The sequence below is a fragment of the Microtus ochrogaster genome, chromosome 5 (assembly GCF_000317375.1).
Source record: "Microtus ochrogaster isolate Prairie Vole_2 chromosome 5, MicOch1.0, whole genome shotgun sequence".
Taxonomy (NCBI): Eukaryota; Metazoa; Chordata; class Mammalia; order Rodentia; family Cricetidae; genus Microtus; species Microtus ochrogaster.
In genome coordinates this window covers 56909754-56925281 of record NC_022012.1, presented here as the reverse complement: position 1 = coordinate 56925281, position 15528 = coordinate 56909754, and the positions used below count along the sequence as shown (strand labels likewise).

General features: G+C 35.2%; 1 protein-coding gene across 1 annotated transcript in view; it reads right to left on the bottom strand.

Moving 5' to 3' along the window:
* Phip (pleckstrin homology domain interacting protein) overlaps positions 1 to 15528 on the bottom strand; it is a 127514-nt gene that overhangs the window by 110470 nt on the left and 1516 nt on the right. The window contains exons 3-6 of the mRNA XM_026779098.1: positions 5799 to 5807; positions 3820 to 3855; positions 708 to 858; positions 523 to 621 (exon numbers count right to left, since the gene is read on the bottom strand). Of these exons, the coding sequence (XP_026634899.1) occupies positions 523 to 621; positions 708 to 858; positions 3820 to 3855; positions 5799 to 5807 (295 nt within the window). The remainder of the gene's footprint in view (positions 1 to 522; positions 622 to 707; positions 859 to 3819; positions 3856 to 5798; positions 5808 to 15528) is intronic.

The window sequence follows — 15528 nt, the reverse complement described above, 5'->3', positions numbered from 1 at the left end:
AAAAAAAAAAAAAAAAAAAGTCGTCTATACCTGAGAACATTCTATAAATTCACAAGAAGTGATAGGCTATGTCTAGAAAGTCTAGTTAGAATGGAGGAGATGGGCTGTGTCTAAAAAGCAATTCAAGAGGAAAACTTATTTGCAAATTCGTTCTCTTTAAAACTTTGGATTAAAATATGTAATGCTTATTAAAAGAAAACCAAACTAGTTGTTTACTAAGATTATAATGAACTGGAATTATAATACTAATTAAATGAGCATAATGTAACTTTTAGTAAGGAAGTTTGAGGAAAAAAATAAAACATTGAGATGCCCAATCTTCATAAGAAACAATGCCTATAATTTATAATTGTACATTACGACCATTATTAAAGTTACTTACGTAATCTGAGAAGTTTCTCATCTTTGAATGTTGATATGCATAATATACAGCTCTGTGACATCACAGTAACTAAAAACTTTATTTTCATTAGTCTTTTACCTAGAGGACATCACAACATGATATGAGTAAACTCAACTTACCAATGCTAGGTGGGCTACCATAGTTAACTGGAGACTCTGGTGGCCTTCCACAATGTAGTGCAGCCAAAGCAGATCCTTTCCATACCACATGCTTGCAGCCTATCAAAACATACATTTTATAAATACAAAAATAAAATATAAAAGTGAAAAAAAAGAATGTCTAAATTGAAAAAAAAAGTTCATACTTTTATTTGTACGTAACAAGGACTGTCTCCCAGCTCCTAATAAAGTTTGAACTCCAGGAACACTCTGAGGAATTTCTTGCTCAAGAAGAGGTCCTAGTCGATGACAGATTTGCAGCAAGTGATCAGGTGCAAGATGTCTATAATACTTCACCTATTATGTCAAAAAAAGACATAGGAACCTATTATGTCCAAACAAACAAAAATATTTGCTATGTAATGTTAAGTAAAAAGAGTTTCAAAAATTACACTGTTTAGGTTAGTCAACACTGTTTCACTCCAAGAGAATGTTCAGATTTTGTTAAACCACTTAATTCACATAACAAAGTAACCCTATCATCCAGTACACTGAGGAAGAAAAAGTTGCTATAAATTCATGTAAACTAAACGTAGTTCTGTAAATTAACATGCTAGTCAGTGCCAATACTACACACTGATAAACACACTGTTTTGGGGCAGGGGTAGCTGAGGGTGCATAATGTTCTGGGTTTTTTTTTTTATCTCAGATACTATAGGCCTGGTGGTACACACCTATAACCCTAGCAGCAGTCTGGAGGTGCAGATTAAAAATAGGGATTTTTAAAACCTTAAAGCAGCAAAAAGATTAAAAAAAAAACCCATAAAGTCAATGTTCTGAAACTATTATAAATAATAAAATGCAAAATTAAAAACAATTAGTCTTTTTAGATTCTCATTATAAAAAGCTGAAAGATATTTAATATACCATCTATGCTAACTTTTGTTGTTTTTCGAAATAGGTTTTATCTCCATAACTCCAGCTGTTCTGGAACTCACTATACAGACCATGTTGGCCTCAAACTAAGAGACTGCCTGCCTCTGCCTCTCAAGTGCTGGGATTAAAGGTGTGCACCATCACGCCTCCATCATGCTAAAATTTTAATTTACCAAAAAACTTTCGGGGGGGGGGGGGAGCGCGTGAGACAAAATTCTAACTGTTGCATCAAACAAGTTTCAACAGTAAAATAAGCTATCTACTATAAAAAGATGGACCACATTAAGAACTCCACATACCTGATTAGCTTTTGAAACATGTTTGTTGTCGATTATAATAAAATAGTCCCATGCTAGCTCAGAATGGACTATAATAAAGGTAGCTTTATTTAGGGGTAGACTCACAGATCAGCAGTCCTCTGCATGAGCGGAAAACAGGAATCGAATCCAGCAGCCAAGGGGCTGCACACGTTTTTACATCTGTATATACAGTACATTTGACCACACCCAAAATGGGCCAGTATCTTAAAGGCTATTGGTTGAAGGAGTTCCCACAGCACCTCTTTTTCAATATTTCATCTTTTAGTAATTTTTTTCAAAATCTAAAATGAATTAAATTAGAATATATACTATCTCACAACTTTATATTTACCTATCGAAGTTATAAAATATGTCCTATTATAGAAAATAACCATTCAAGTAAGATGCTCTCAAAAGATGCTGAGAACCAATGATGACTCTTCAGGTGAAAACCACAACTAAGAATAACACTTTGGTTGCCTTTTCCCTGCCATTTTCTGTGTGGGGTAGTAGATTCCAGAGGCCACATATGACTTATGATTTCACAATAGAATCAACAAAAACTAATAGTCTAAGCCAGATATTAAAGATTCACAAAAAGGTAAAGAAAAAAGCCACTTCCCGTATAAATTTGTTTTGAAAAACTGTAAGATAGATATTACCTATGATTACATCAAATTAGATTACTATACTGGCATTTAATAGGTCTAGAACATGAAACATTAATGACAACCACCAGTAAAATGTAACACACATTAACAAAGGAACACAGTAATTTGTAGTACTGAAAAGGGGCCTTGAGCCCACGCCTAAAAGCCTTAAGCCCAAATTGTAAAGGATTTCACCCACTGGGCAATCTTAATATGACTTTCTTAAAATAATCCTGAAGGCTAGTAAATAAATAAATCCTTTCGTGATATATTATCTGTTATATTCCTTTTATTTTCCCCTTCCTCACTGCTGAAGATAAAACTCAAGGCCTTGAGCATGCAAGCAAACATTCTACCACCAAGATACATCTTTAGGTTTTATTATACTCTGCAGACTAGCACACGCGCCTATTTGTGTATATATGTTTTTTTTGAGACAGGGTTTCTCTGAGAAACAGTCCTGGCTGTCCTGGAATTCACTCTGTAAACCAGGCTGGCCTCAAACTCACAGATATTCGCCTGCCTCTGCCTCCCAAGTGCTGGGGACTAAAGGCATGCGCCGCCACATAAATATTTTATAATGTTGGCTAATAAATATCTGTCTAACACTAAGCCAATGAAGAGAAATCTTACTCCAGAAGACATTCCTGTTGTGAAGATAACATGGAACCATACTGTCACACTTATAATTAAAAACAACAATCTAGGAGATATATATATATATATATATATATATATATATATATATATATATGTAAGTTGTTAGCAAAAAGGCTTGGCAGAATGAACCTCTTTAGAAAAAAGGAGCTTTAATAAAATATGCATTACAAATTATGTACAATATACTCTTTTGACCAGTGTCAGTAAAGCCTTTGAGACTCCAGATAAATCTGTTTTCAACTTTAAGACAGCTAGGGCTGTTACACAGAGAAACCCTCTCTCAAAAACCGAAAAAGAAAAAAACACTAATAAGTAGCACATTAGTAAACTAAATTATCTTTAGTGTTTATAAGAAAACTTAACAAAAGATTTTTAAAATTATATTTAAACTTTTCTCTGATAAGCACCAGAAAAGTTCGGGATTCTGGTTACAAGGTGATTATAGTTAGCAAAGTTATCTAAGTAGCTCAAAATATCTTGAATGTTCTTACTACACATAGATATGATAAATGTATCAGGGGATGGATATGCTAAATTCTGACTGATAACCATACAACACATATGTATCTAACATCACACTTTACCTTGTAAAGAATTCGGGTGAACTGAAAATATGACTAAGCCTGAGAAGATGGCTCAACCAAGAATGCTTGTTGAATGAGCATGGGGAGCCGAGTTCAAACCCCTAAAGCCCACAAGAAAATCGAGAGGTGGTCACACATGCCTATAACTGAGGATAGAGATAGGAGGACTGCTGACTGGGGCTTGCTTACCGATAGTCTAGTGCCAGGATCAGTAGAAGACCCTGTCTTAAAGGTTAATAAACAGAGTGATTAGAGCAGCATACCTGCTATAAAACACACACACATATCTTAAGTTAAAAAAATTTAAAAGTAAACTTTACATGAAAAAGGCCTGGAGTATTTATAATGTGCCCTTCAAATCAAAACTTGTACAATTATTGCTTTAAAAATTTTTTTTAAATTTACATGTGTTTGTGTGCCACCAGTGCCTGCAGAGACAAGAAAGCATTAGATCCCTAAGAACAGGAGTTACAGGCAGTTATGAGATGCCTAACGTAGATGCTGGAATCTCAACTCAGGACTTCAGCAAGAGCTACAAATGCTCTTAAAACATTGAGCTATCTTTCTGGTCCAAATATAAGTATTTTAATATGACCTCTAAAACCACTCAATTTCTTTTCAGTCTTCTTACTTTAGCAAGATGAAGTTCATAACGGTCTTGTTTTACAATCTGCAGGAAGAATACATTTCATATAGTAAGACTGGTAACCTTTTCTACAGATCTGTACCTTTTAGTAAAATATTATGAATACACTTTGACTAAAGCTTTCTTTAATAATGCAGATTATTTCAATTTTTCAAACTCAAATTTCACTTTCAAGTTAGAAGAGACATTTAGTTCTTAAATGCTATGCTTTCTCCAGTTTTTGATCTTTTTTTTTTTTTGATTTTTTTTTCGAGACAGGGTTTCTCCGTAGCTTTTGGTTCCTGTCCTGGAACTAGCTCTTGTAGACCAGGCTGGCCTCGAACTCACAGAGATCCGCCTGCCTCTGCCTCCCGAGTGCTGGGATTAAAGGCATGCGCCACCACCGCCCGGCTCAGTTTTTGATCTATTAAATATAGAAACTGACATGTCTACTAGAAATCTTTACCCACCCACTTCCAAACCTCATTCTCTCATATCTAAGCTTCACATCCTTCCATAAGCTGTTCATACCACCTTAGTCCCTTCTTTCTGCCCACCTTTTGTTCTCCTTTCAAGTTTCCCTTAATCACCCTTACATTGCACGTTATGTACTTTAATTTTTTGTTGCAGAATATTTTAAGGTATGTTACCTTTGTTTATGCTCTGGAACATTTGTTTAATGATGTAAAGACGTGTTTGATTAAAAGTCACCTGTGGTCAGGAGGCTGAGTCAGCAACTAGCTGACAGGAAGTAGTAGGGAGAGCCAGGTGGAGAAGGGTTTATAAGGAGGGGTGCAGGAGCAGGAAAACTTCATGGGAGATACGAGAAGGTGAGTTGCTTGCTATTCAGCCTCTAGGGAGAGATTCAACCTTTGAATCTCAAATTCTTTAGAGCAACAGAGATTTAGATCTGTTCCATTGGCAGCTTTAAAAGAATTGGGGCCTGGGGAACCCACTCTTGCAGCCCAACTGCTGCTGGGAGCAGGAGAGCTGCACTTGCTGACTAGGATAGCTATAGTTTAAAAGGCAGCAACAATTAAAAAGAGGACAACAATTCTTTATAAGTCTTGATACTTTAAACCTCAGTCGGAATCTAATGGTAATTATAATCCTCATCAGAAATTCATTCTATGCCTCTCTAGGAGGAATTTCTAAAGGTCTCATGCTTATTGGATCACCAATCAACTTACTTGTCTGTGTCTTGTGTAAGACTCAGGATTAGACCGGTTTACTAGGAACCTAACGAACTTCTGAGGGTTAATAAATGATTATTTAGGTAAACAAACAAGTTAACAAATAAAGAAATGCTGACCTCGCCACTACCCAATACTGAAAACATTTTATTAGCACTTATCCTAGCACATCAAAATAGAGAAAAAAAAATATTTTGTTTTATTCTAGTGGTTTCAAACATTTTTCAAAGTCATAGAAAATTCCCCAAATGAAATTCTAAATTAAACAGGAAAGTACAATTTTAAATTGTTCTAACATAAGTGTTAAACATTAAAGTGTGCTAACATAAGTAGCCCCAAGGAATACATACTTGAGCATTCTTGTGTCACTATTTCTCTTCAGCAGTCTATAGGTAGCACCAAAGGTGTGGGGGGGGGGGGGTGAAAGAGACTAACAATAAGCTCCTCCGAGTCTTTTCCATACCTCCTTTCATCTACTTATGGGGGGAGCTATTCCCCCCATCAAATCCCTAAAGCTACAACTTAACCTGTTTCTTAGAGCAACTGTTCCTCTTAATATGTAACATCTAAATACTCTATGCTATGAATCCTAACTTGACTTCAAAGAAACCCAAACCATAAGCTAGTCCTCCTTAGTCTGAAGTTCTTCTCAGCCACCTCCTTCCTATTCATGCCTACATTTAAATATCCTCAAGTTTCTTCACAAAACCCCCAAATCCTGCCTAACCTGTTCTCCATCCCCTTTTCAGCTTTAATCATCCAGATGCATCTCTAGTGTTTGCCTCGTCAGATATGTTCTTTTTATTTGATAGTTCATTATTAGTCTCATTTCTTCTCTCACTCTCTTGCCTCAGTCAACAGCTTTCATTTGCATAAATTAAAACAAAAAGCATCCAAGAATAAATGCTCAAGGACTAGTGGGTGGTACAATCTCCCAAAATTATCTACTATATGATTCAAGTTCTATCACTTTTTGAGATACTATTTTAGAAATGAAAAGCAGGTAAAGCATTATTAAAGGTTAGAGACATTAAGACAGAGTGAAAGTAGTTATAAAAGGACAATGTAAGAGGTCCCTGTACTTGTTGGCTATGGTCTTGAATAAATTAAACCACATGTAATGTCCTTAGCATTGCACCTGGTGTAAGAATCAACTGTTACTTTATATCCCAAGTTACACATTACATATTGACTCATTAATATATCGAGGAATAAATATAATAAAAAGAATAATCACACTGAATGTAACATGCCCTCCCACGCACACACAAATAAGCAAGTGCGGGGAAAACTGGGATCTAAATCATGATAATGACTGTATCAAAGTCATTAACATCACCATGATTTCACAAAATATTCTCACTGGACCTAAGTGTATATAGGCTCCCAAGTACTTTATATTCTCACTGGACCTAAGTGTATATAGGCTCCCAAGTACTTTAATACAAAATTCTATTAAAAAGTAATGTCGACAGTAGAATCCCAAGTTTATCTTTAAAATAAATACAAAACACCAGAAAAACAAAAGCATCATTGGAGTTCACCTTAACTACTGATTTTTTTTTTAAGTAAATCTGTATCTTAATGTCTCTTCCATCATCTAGCCTTAATTTTCAAGCCATTCTCTGGCTTTGCTCTATCTGTGGATCCATTCCTTCTTACAGGTTCATCCTCTTCTACCTGGCCACAAAGTGGTGTTCCTTGAGACCCTAGCTGTCAGAGCCCAAACCCATACATGTTTCCCTCACACTACATATTCTCTTTGGGAAACTATTATGCTAATTTCCAAACTTACATCTATTCTTAGCCTTGGTCATTCAACTTCCTCAGGACGCCAGGAATCCTAGGAGTCTCCTTTTTTAGAACTCATGTGGAAAACTGCAACCATGGACCCTCCACACAAAATGCTCCAAAACAGGGACTGTCAACACCAATCAGGTACTCGGCTTTAAAATCCAGAAGCACTTTACTGACCCTTTTCCCCAAAGAATGATCCATAGGTCTATAGCAATGTTTTTCACATCAGAGTAAAAACTTCTCTATAAAACAATACAGCTCTTCTCATTTCTTTTCCACTTTGGTCAAAATTACATGTTTATCACTTCTTTCTCAGATCATACATAAGAAATATTTCTAGAATTATTAACTGCAATTTGAATGGTATAATCATCTGAGAATGTGAATTGCAGCATACCAGGAAAAAAGGGAAAAAAAAATAAGCTGGCTGGCTGGTTAATCTGCAACTTTGGGTAAACCAACCTGTTTCTGGGTAGCATGCTATTCTGGTCAGTTTTCTGTCAACTGGACATAAGCTAATGTTGTGTGAGAGAGGCAACTCAGTTTTAAAAAAATGCACAGATTATCTATAGACAAGTCTGTGAAACATTTTCTTCACTGAAAATTGATGTGGGAAGTCTCAAGACTCCTGGGAAGGTGTCCCATATTGTAGAAGAAAGCAGACAAGGAGAATTAAACCAGTGTGCTGCTCTCTGGCTTGTTTCTGTTCCTGCCTCACTTAAGTTTTTGTCCTTACTTCCTTCCCTCAGTGAAGGACTGTAACATAAAGGGGTAAGATGAAATAACCCTTTCCTCCTCCAAGTAGCTTTTGGTCATGGTGTTTATCACAGCAATAGAAAAGCAAAGTAAACTAAGTTCAGCAATTATCAGAAGGTAGTATAATCAGGGGCTGGAGAGATGATGGCTCAGCAATTAAGAATGCTAGCTGCTCCTCCAATGGTCCTGAGTTCAATTCCCGGCAACCAAATGGTGTTTCACAACTGTCTATAATAGGAACTGATGCCTTCTTCTAGCATTCAGGTATACGTGCAGAGTACTCATTCATAAACTATTTAAGTTTTTTTTAAAGGAAAAAAAGGTATCATCAGAAGGATGTTGCTATGAGGAAAGTGAAAACCAATGATTCCCACTAGACATACTATGATTAAGTACTTCTCTTATTCAGCTGCACAGTGGTGAGGTACAACTTTCAACCCTGCACTTGGGAAGCAGACAAAGGCAGTTATGAGACCAGCCTGGTCTTCACAGCAAGATCCAAGACAACCAGGGTTATACAGAGAGACCCTGTCTCAACATACCAAAAGAACTTCTTATTCAACTTTTAAAAGAAAAAGACATCTCATGTCAAAGCAGCCAGGCATTAGACTTGCAAAGTGAATGGAGAAAGCACTGTTAAATCTAAGTGCCCTCAAAGCCACAAAGAAGGCATCACTAACTTATTCTTTGAACCATCTTATGACCTCAGCACTACACAGTAAAGAGTCTACTGCTACTTTAAGGACACTCCAAGCGTGTATTACATAGTGACCCATATATTGGGAAGAAATATTACCTAATCCAGGAAACTGTTTGGGATAGCTTTATTTTTTTAAACTTTCATACAAGTATATAATACACATTGGGTATATTTCTCCCCAGGCCCCTACCTGACATTCTCTCATCCAGACTCCTTTTAGCCCCCTTTGTCCCCCTTGTCAGTTTCACTTCTGGATTACATATACACATGAATTACATATCAATATAAAATCCAGTGAACTTTCAGAATGAAGTTAACTCAATAGTCATTTCAATTACTTGGTTTTCCTATGTTGACCTAAAAATGTCCTTTCCTTTAGCAAATTGATATTTATGAAAATGATGATCAATGTTCAGCACTAATATGTTTTAATTAAAATACTTCATATCCACTCCTTCCATGTGATTAGGTCAAAAATCTTTGTCAGATCAAAAGGACTGGCTACTTCTGCTCTCTGTATTTTGCATTATAAAAGACCAGTTGAGTAGAATACAACTCTCATTTTTCTAACTATTCTAGTACTTTAAAAATTACAAAAAAACATATTCACTGTTTATAAGCCTTTTCATAAAAACTACAAAATTTTAAAACTAAAAGTCTCAAAACTTTCAAATTTATAAGCTGTTATGATTTTTGAAGTATGAGTTAAATTTTATTTATCATTTTTAAAGCTAGGATACATTTTCTAAGTAACTTTTTACTATCTTCTCCACACAAAAAACATCTTGGTGCCAACTATTTTTCAAAACTTAATCTTTTTTTTGTAAAGACTAAAGATTTACTAACAAATGTAGAAAACTCTACCTATAAGGTAAATTCGTTCAAGAATTTATCTTCAGAAAATAGGAGACAAACTAATCAGGTCCGGGTCTCCAGATTCCATCAGTTTATAGTACTGTTTCCTTCTCAAAACTTTAGTTTTCCCCAGTAATCACACAAGCTTGAGCATTAAAAATTTAATAGAATCTATAAATCAAATTTTCTAAGTTAGGTTAACTATTTTGAGAATTCTTAAATTTTCATCACTTCCTTATAAGATGCTTAACACAGAACCTTGCCAACATCAAAATTAATCTGGGAAGTTTACTTACTAAGTACTTGGCAACAAACATAACATGAATGCCTGTCTTCAAGAATTCAATCAAAAGAACACATTTAGATAATTCAGTTATCTTATCAATACAGTACCTATCAGTTAAAGAAAATGACAACAAATATCTTCAACTTTATTCATATAAACTCTGACTGTTCTGCTTTAAAAAAAAAAAAAAAAACCTCTTCAGATTTCTCCATACAGCAAAGCAGGAGTGCTCAATTCAGAGCAACACCTTGAGTTTTTAAAATTAAATATTTGCTATGTACAATAAATTCTCTCAAACATATTAATTTTAGAGTATAATTTAAAACTCAAATTTATGAATCTGATAAAGATATCCCCTCATGAAAAGATAGGGGGAAAAAATCCTTAAGCTGGTATTATTAAAAGTGTCAATGTAATAATACTAACAAACAACCAGTTTAATTTTTACCTATTTCAGCTTTCAGTACTCAAGATAACTAAAGCACCTGACATGTAGCGATAGATTGAAGTTCCAGACAAGTGTTTCATCAAGTTGCCTACAAACTAGTGTTTCTGCACTCCAAAAGTAAACCAGAGTCAACCAATTCTGCTCACAGTAGTTATTTTGTGCACTGTTGTACTATACCCTTTCCTAAGTCATATACATGCTCTCCACTCATGACAGAAACCCAGGACGTCCTACCAACTGTGGCAGAACCCATGCATTCTTTGGTACTGCCTCTATAACATGCTATCATCACCTATAATGCCATGAATAACTGATACAATAAATCCCATTACAGTTTCTACACCACCACACAGTTCTAAAGCCTTTACTATTGTCACTGTGGTTGCCAAGAGCAAACCAAATCCTACACCCATTACTACTCCCAGACTTTTAAGGTGGGTTTGTCATTATTAGGCCATTTTAGAGATTAGCAAATGGATACATTTGATACTCCTCTGTCTCAGTTATATGAACAGTTAGGAAAGGAACAATTCCAATATTCCTCTATGTCCACCTCACTTGGCAATGTATTAAGAATCTAATATGGATTCATTTAGTTTAAAAATTTATAGGGCTTGGGGATAAAGTTGATTAATTGCTTGGGTTTGGTACAGAGAACCCTTGTTAAAAAAATATCAGGTAACCACACTTGTAATTAATTCTAGCTCTGAAAAGACAAACAGGTAGATGGATCCCTGGTACATGCTAGACAGCCTGAGGACCACCATGTCAAGGTTGTCCTGACAGTCACAATCACACATGCATAAAAACCCACACTCAACAAGTACACACATAAATTTTATAAATGAATCCAATTCTTTTAAAAATGATACCAAGTACCAAGAGAATAACTGTATACATAAAAAAAGATGAAGTTTTGGTCCTTCAGCACATACTATTTTCCTTTTTTACCTAACCCATTTCATCCCTAATTATAACAGTAAGTCATTTTAAAAGTCCAGTTTCATGAACTATCAAGCTAAGCTTATTATTTAATTGAAACTCTTAAAAGGGGCAGCTAAAATTCATTATGCACATGTATGAAAACTGTCAAAGAATTTAAAAATGAAGGGAAAAACCCAGAAAGCCTTGTAATGCTACCAACACATATATACCTCTTCATATGCTCTCTTTCAACCTGGAAAAGATTTATACAAATCTCAAAGTATCTTAATACAGACCAGAAATTTCTAGTTTAACACTCGACTATGCCAGTGCTTTCTTTAAGCTCACCTCTAAGTTTAATTCCACGATACTCACTTTAATCAGCATACTCTAAGTACTGTATACTTAAGACATATACTTAAGTAAATTCTATTCAGGACCCTCTATTCATCTCTAAATCTGAAGCTACCAATAACTTACTTAAACCAAAGTGAAAAAACACAGTAGTTACAGAGTAATAAAGAGGTGGTTTACAATTCGGCTACTATCTCAGAAATCTTCATCTTTACAAGAAGAAATGGTATTATAATAACTCAGTCGTCAACCTGACACACCTGGGAAGAGGAACGGCTTTTATCAAAGCATCCTGAGACCATGTATTGATGAGGGTCTAGCTCACTGTAGGTAGGCCCAGCCTAAACTGTGTAAGAAAAGTCACTAAGCAAACCAGGGAATAAGTCAATAAGTAGCATCTTCCATGCCTCTTCTTTAGTTTCTGCCTCCAGGTCTTTGACATGAATTCCTCCAAGTTCCCTCAGGGATGGATAGTGACCTGGGAGTTCTGGGATGAAATAACCCTTTCCTCCCCACATTGCTGTTTTTTTTCCTTGCAGAGTTTTATCACAGCAACAAAACCCAAAGTAGGATGACCACCAAAGAATAGTACTATGGAAAGCATTTATTCAGTTTCCAAAACTGGCATCATTTCTATAGGTTTATTTTTCCATTATAAAAAACTAAACTCCAAACATAAATGCTAAGAACTTAAAAACAATGTACTGCTATTTCTAACTCAAAACTTAGTTTTAGTTACTTTTCAGTCCATGCTTTCATATATGGCTACAAATAACCAAGGCGAGAGAAATTAGTTTTCCCATATCACCTGTAATCTATCACGAGGTTTCAGACAACAAACCATATCTCCTAACTTCTAACCTTTCACCTTGAGAAAAAGATACCTAGTAAGATGCAATCAATTTAAGGAAAGAAAGTGATTATTTTTTTAAAGCAAAAAAATTACATCAAAATTAGCAAAACATTAACTCAACTGAAAAAAGAAGTAACTTTAAAAAGTAATGTAATCAAAGCATCCCAAGTCTAGTGAAAATACTTTAATAATCTACGTTAATATCTGATAAAAGAGCAATCATGACTAATTAAGGAGGCAACTGGGAAGCAGAACTAAAGAACCAACAAATTCAAATACTGAGTTAGGAAATGAGCCTATAACCCCAACACTTGGGAAGCTGACGCAGGCCAACCGACTGTAAGGCTGCACCTTGAGGTAAGTGAAATCCCATAGTAAAAAGCTGAGCACACTGTCCAAAACATAGACCTTACTCTATAAAATGTAAACGGACTGAAGATGTAGCTAGCTCAATCTGTGAAGTGCTCAGCAAGCATGCACAAAGCTCCTTGGTTCATTTCCTTGCACTGCATAAACCACTCTATAATCCCAGCATTATCAGAAACATCAGAAAAATCAAGGTCAACCTCAGTTACGCTGGGAGAGTTAGTTCAAGGCCAGGCTATCTTAAAAAATAAATACTTTTTTGGCTTAATACTTGGCTTCATTTAAAAGAATTCTGATGAATACTTGAAAAATGTCTTTTACCTTAAAAAAAATTATAGGTTAAAAAATATAAACTCTGAATAAACTTAAATGAGACCTCAAAACAATTTTAATATCCTACTGAATTCCATTCACTTTTAAAATATTTTAAGTGTTCGACCAGATAATAATCCATCACATTCTTTTAATAGCAAAGACAAAATTCTCAGTTCTTGAGAATTGCCTTTTTCAATCATATATACATATACACACATATATGTATGAATTTCACTTTTTTAACTTATAAAACTTTCAAAACTGCACTAAACACTTCATTTTCTTCTGGACCAAAGCTGATTCCAATGTAATTCCAATCAATGTATTCCAAGTAATGCTGATCAATACTTATTTTCAAACTCAAGTACAAACGTGCAGCTCTTTCCTAAAGACTGTCTAGAAAATTCCAATTTCACATGAATTTTTCCACTTAAAATACTGTTCAGCTCATTGGTTAATACACCAACAAACCATTTCCATGTACAAGTATAAACTACTGAAACTACATTTTCACACACCAGATAATTTTAAGGCAATTTTTGTTAGTTCAATTTGATGCATACAAAAAGTAAAACTTTAGGTTATAAATTATGAAATTAAATTAAGATAAAAGAATATGCAAGAGACTTTGCATGTGTTTATTAAAACAGAAAATTTCCTGATCTACTAATGTGCTCAGAAACCTGGCAACCAAAATATTCTTAAGGCTAACTTAAACTGCAATTCCAGTGAGATGAACACAGCCATATTCTCACACATCTCAGCAATGGAACTGATGGATACACAAGTACTTTAAAGGGTACCTTGCACTCAGCAGTTTTATGCTGAGTAAATAAAAAAGAACAAGAATCAACTCCAAGTTCCAGTTAAGAGTTTTTACCTGTCTTCAGAGTAAAGCCATGGTGACTGTTGAGATAAAAAAAACTCTTCAGCAAGAAAAACCACTTTCGTACAAAGCATGTGGCTCTTCATAAATAACACACTAACAAAGACAATTTAAGAAACCTGAAAAACTATGAATATTTCATTTTACTATTTGAGCCGATGAGAACCCTCTCTAAAATTAAATAAGGTCTAAATCTAAATCTGCATTAGTGTTTTCACCAGAAAAACAAAATGATATTCCTATACCGATTAGCCACTCCCATTATTTAGTCAAACACTATTAGTAGCTTTGATCAAAAATCTAAGACACTTCAAGTTAAAAGGACAGCAATTTTTAGTGACTTGGAATTTGTGGGCTTTTTAAAAGAAAGGAAAAAACGAGTTTGGTAAAACACGCCGTATCTTTTTGACAGTATTTTTAGAGTTGATTTTTCTTAAACAGCAAGGAAGACATGGAAATATACTGAAGATTTTTGCCAAAAAAGTATTTAACTTAAAATATTGCAAGTAGTAAACCTTGGAGTTTACTTCAAATACCAATCACTTTAGGATTGGCCCAAGTAATGACTGAACGACCCTAAACCGCTGCTTGAACTTTAGGCATGTATACAAAACAGTCTCCCCTCGGTTTTCTTAAGCCTAAACAATCCCGTAGTCATCAATGGTTTATATTAAATCATAACACATGCACACAAAAGCTATGCGAATCCTCTTCAAAACCACACAAAAGCTACGAGAATCAGGTTATGCCATCACCTCACCTAAGACAGTCATTCTCAACTACTAAAAAACTGCCTACTCACGACAGCCCTGACAACACAAGTGACCGCAACTACCTCGAGCAGACACGAGCGGCTCAGAACATTTTCTCAATGTATCGTCTAAATTTCAGCTGCTCGATGGCCCGTTATAACTGACTATTCAACACGTTAGTACAAACAACGTCAATCAGTGTCCACGGAGGATGCTGCGGAAACCACAGCTCCTTTAAAGTAAACTAGCACCAAGACTTTCCTTTCCATTCACAATACTCAAGAGATAGCTCCATTTTGTGGGAGCAATTATTTTTTACAATTATTGCCTTGCAAAACCCACCAACTATTTTAAAAAGTAATTTTTCAAGGAATTAAAACATCTCAATATAAACAAAAAAATGAAGACCCAAGGTCCATCCCACGGCAACTTATGTAGATAAAAATCAAACTCTTCAATGCCCTCCATTACTGAGTTTTTAATAAAAGAAGGGAATATACCCCAAGAATCAGCAAAATTAGAAAACGCATTTTAAAACTTCTAAATTTATACTTCGGCAGGTATGGTTTTGTAAATGCAAAATGTGCGCCGGGAAGGTAAGACCAAGTATCTATCTGAACGCCTCCAACCGAAAAAAAAAAAAAAAGATAAAAATAAATAAAATCTACGTCTAGATCTACGGAAAGCAAAAGGAAGAGAAGGAGGAAAGAAAAAGGGAAAAATCTTGCCAAGGTTCGTCCGTTGCCTGAATGGCCTCCTTGTGAAATGCTAATGCCACTTCGGAGCAG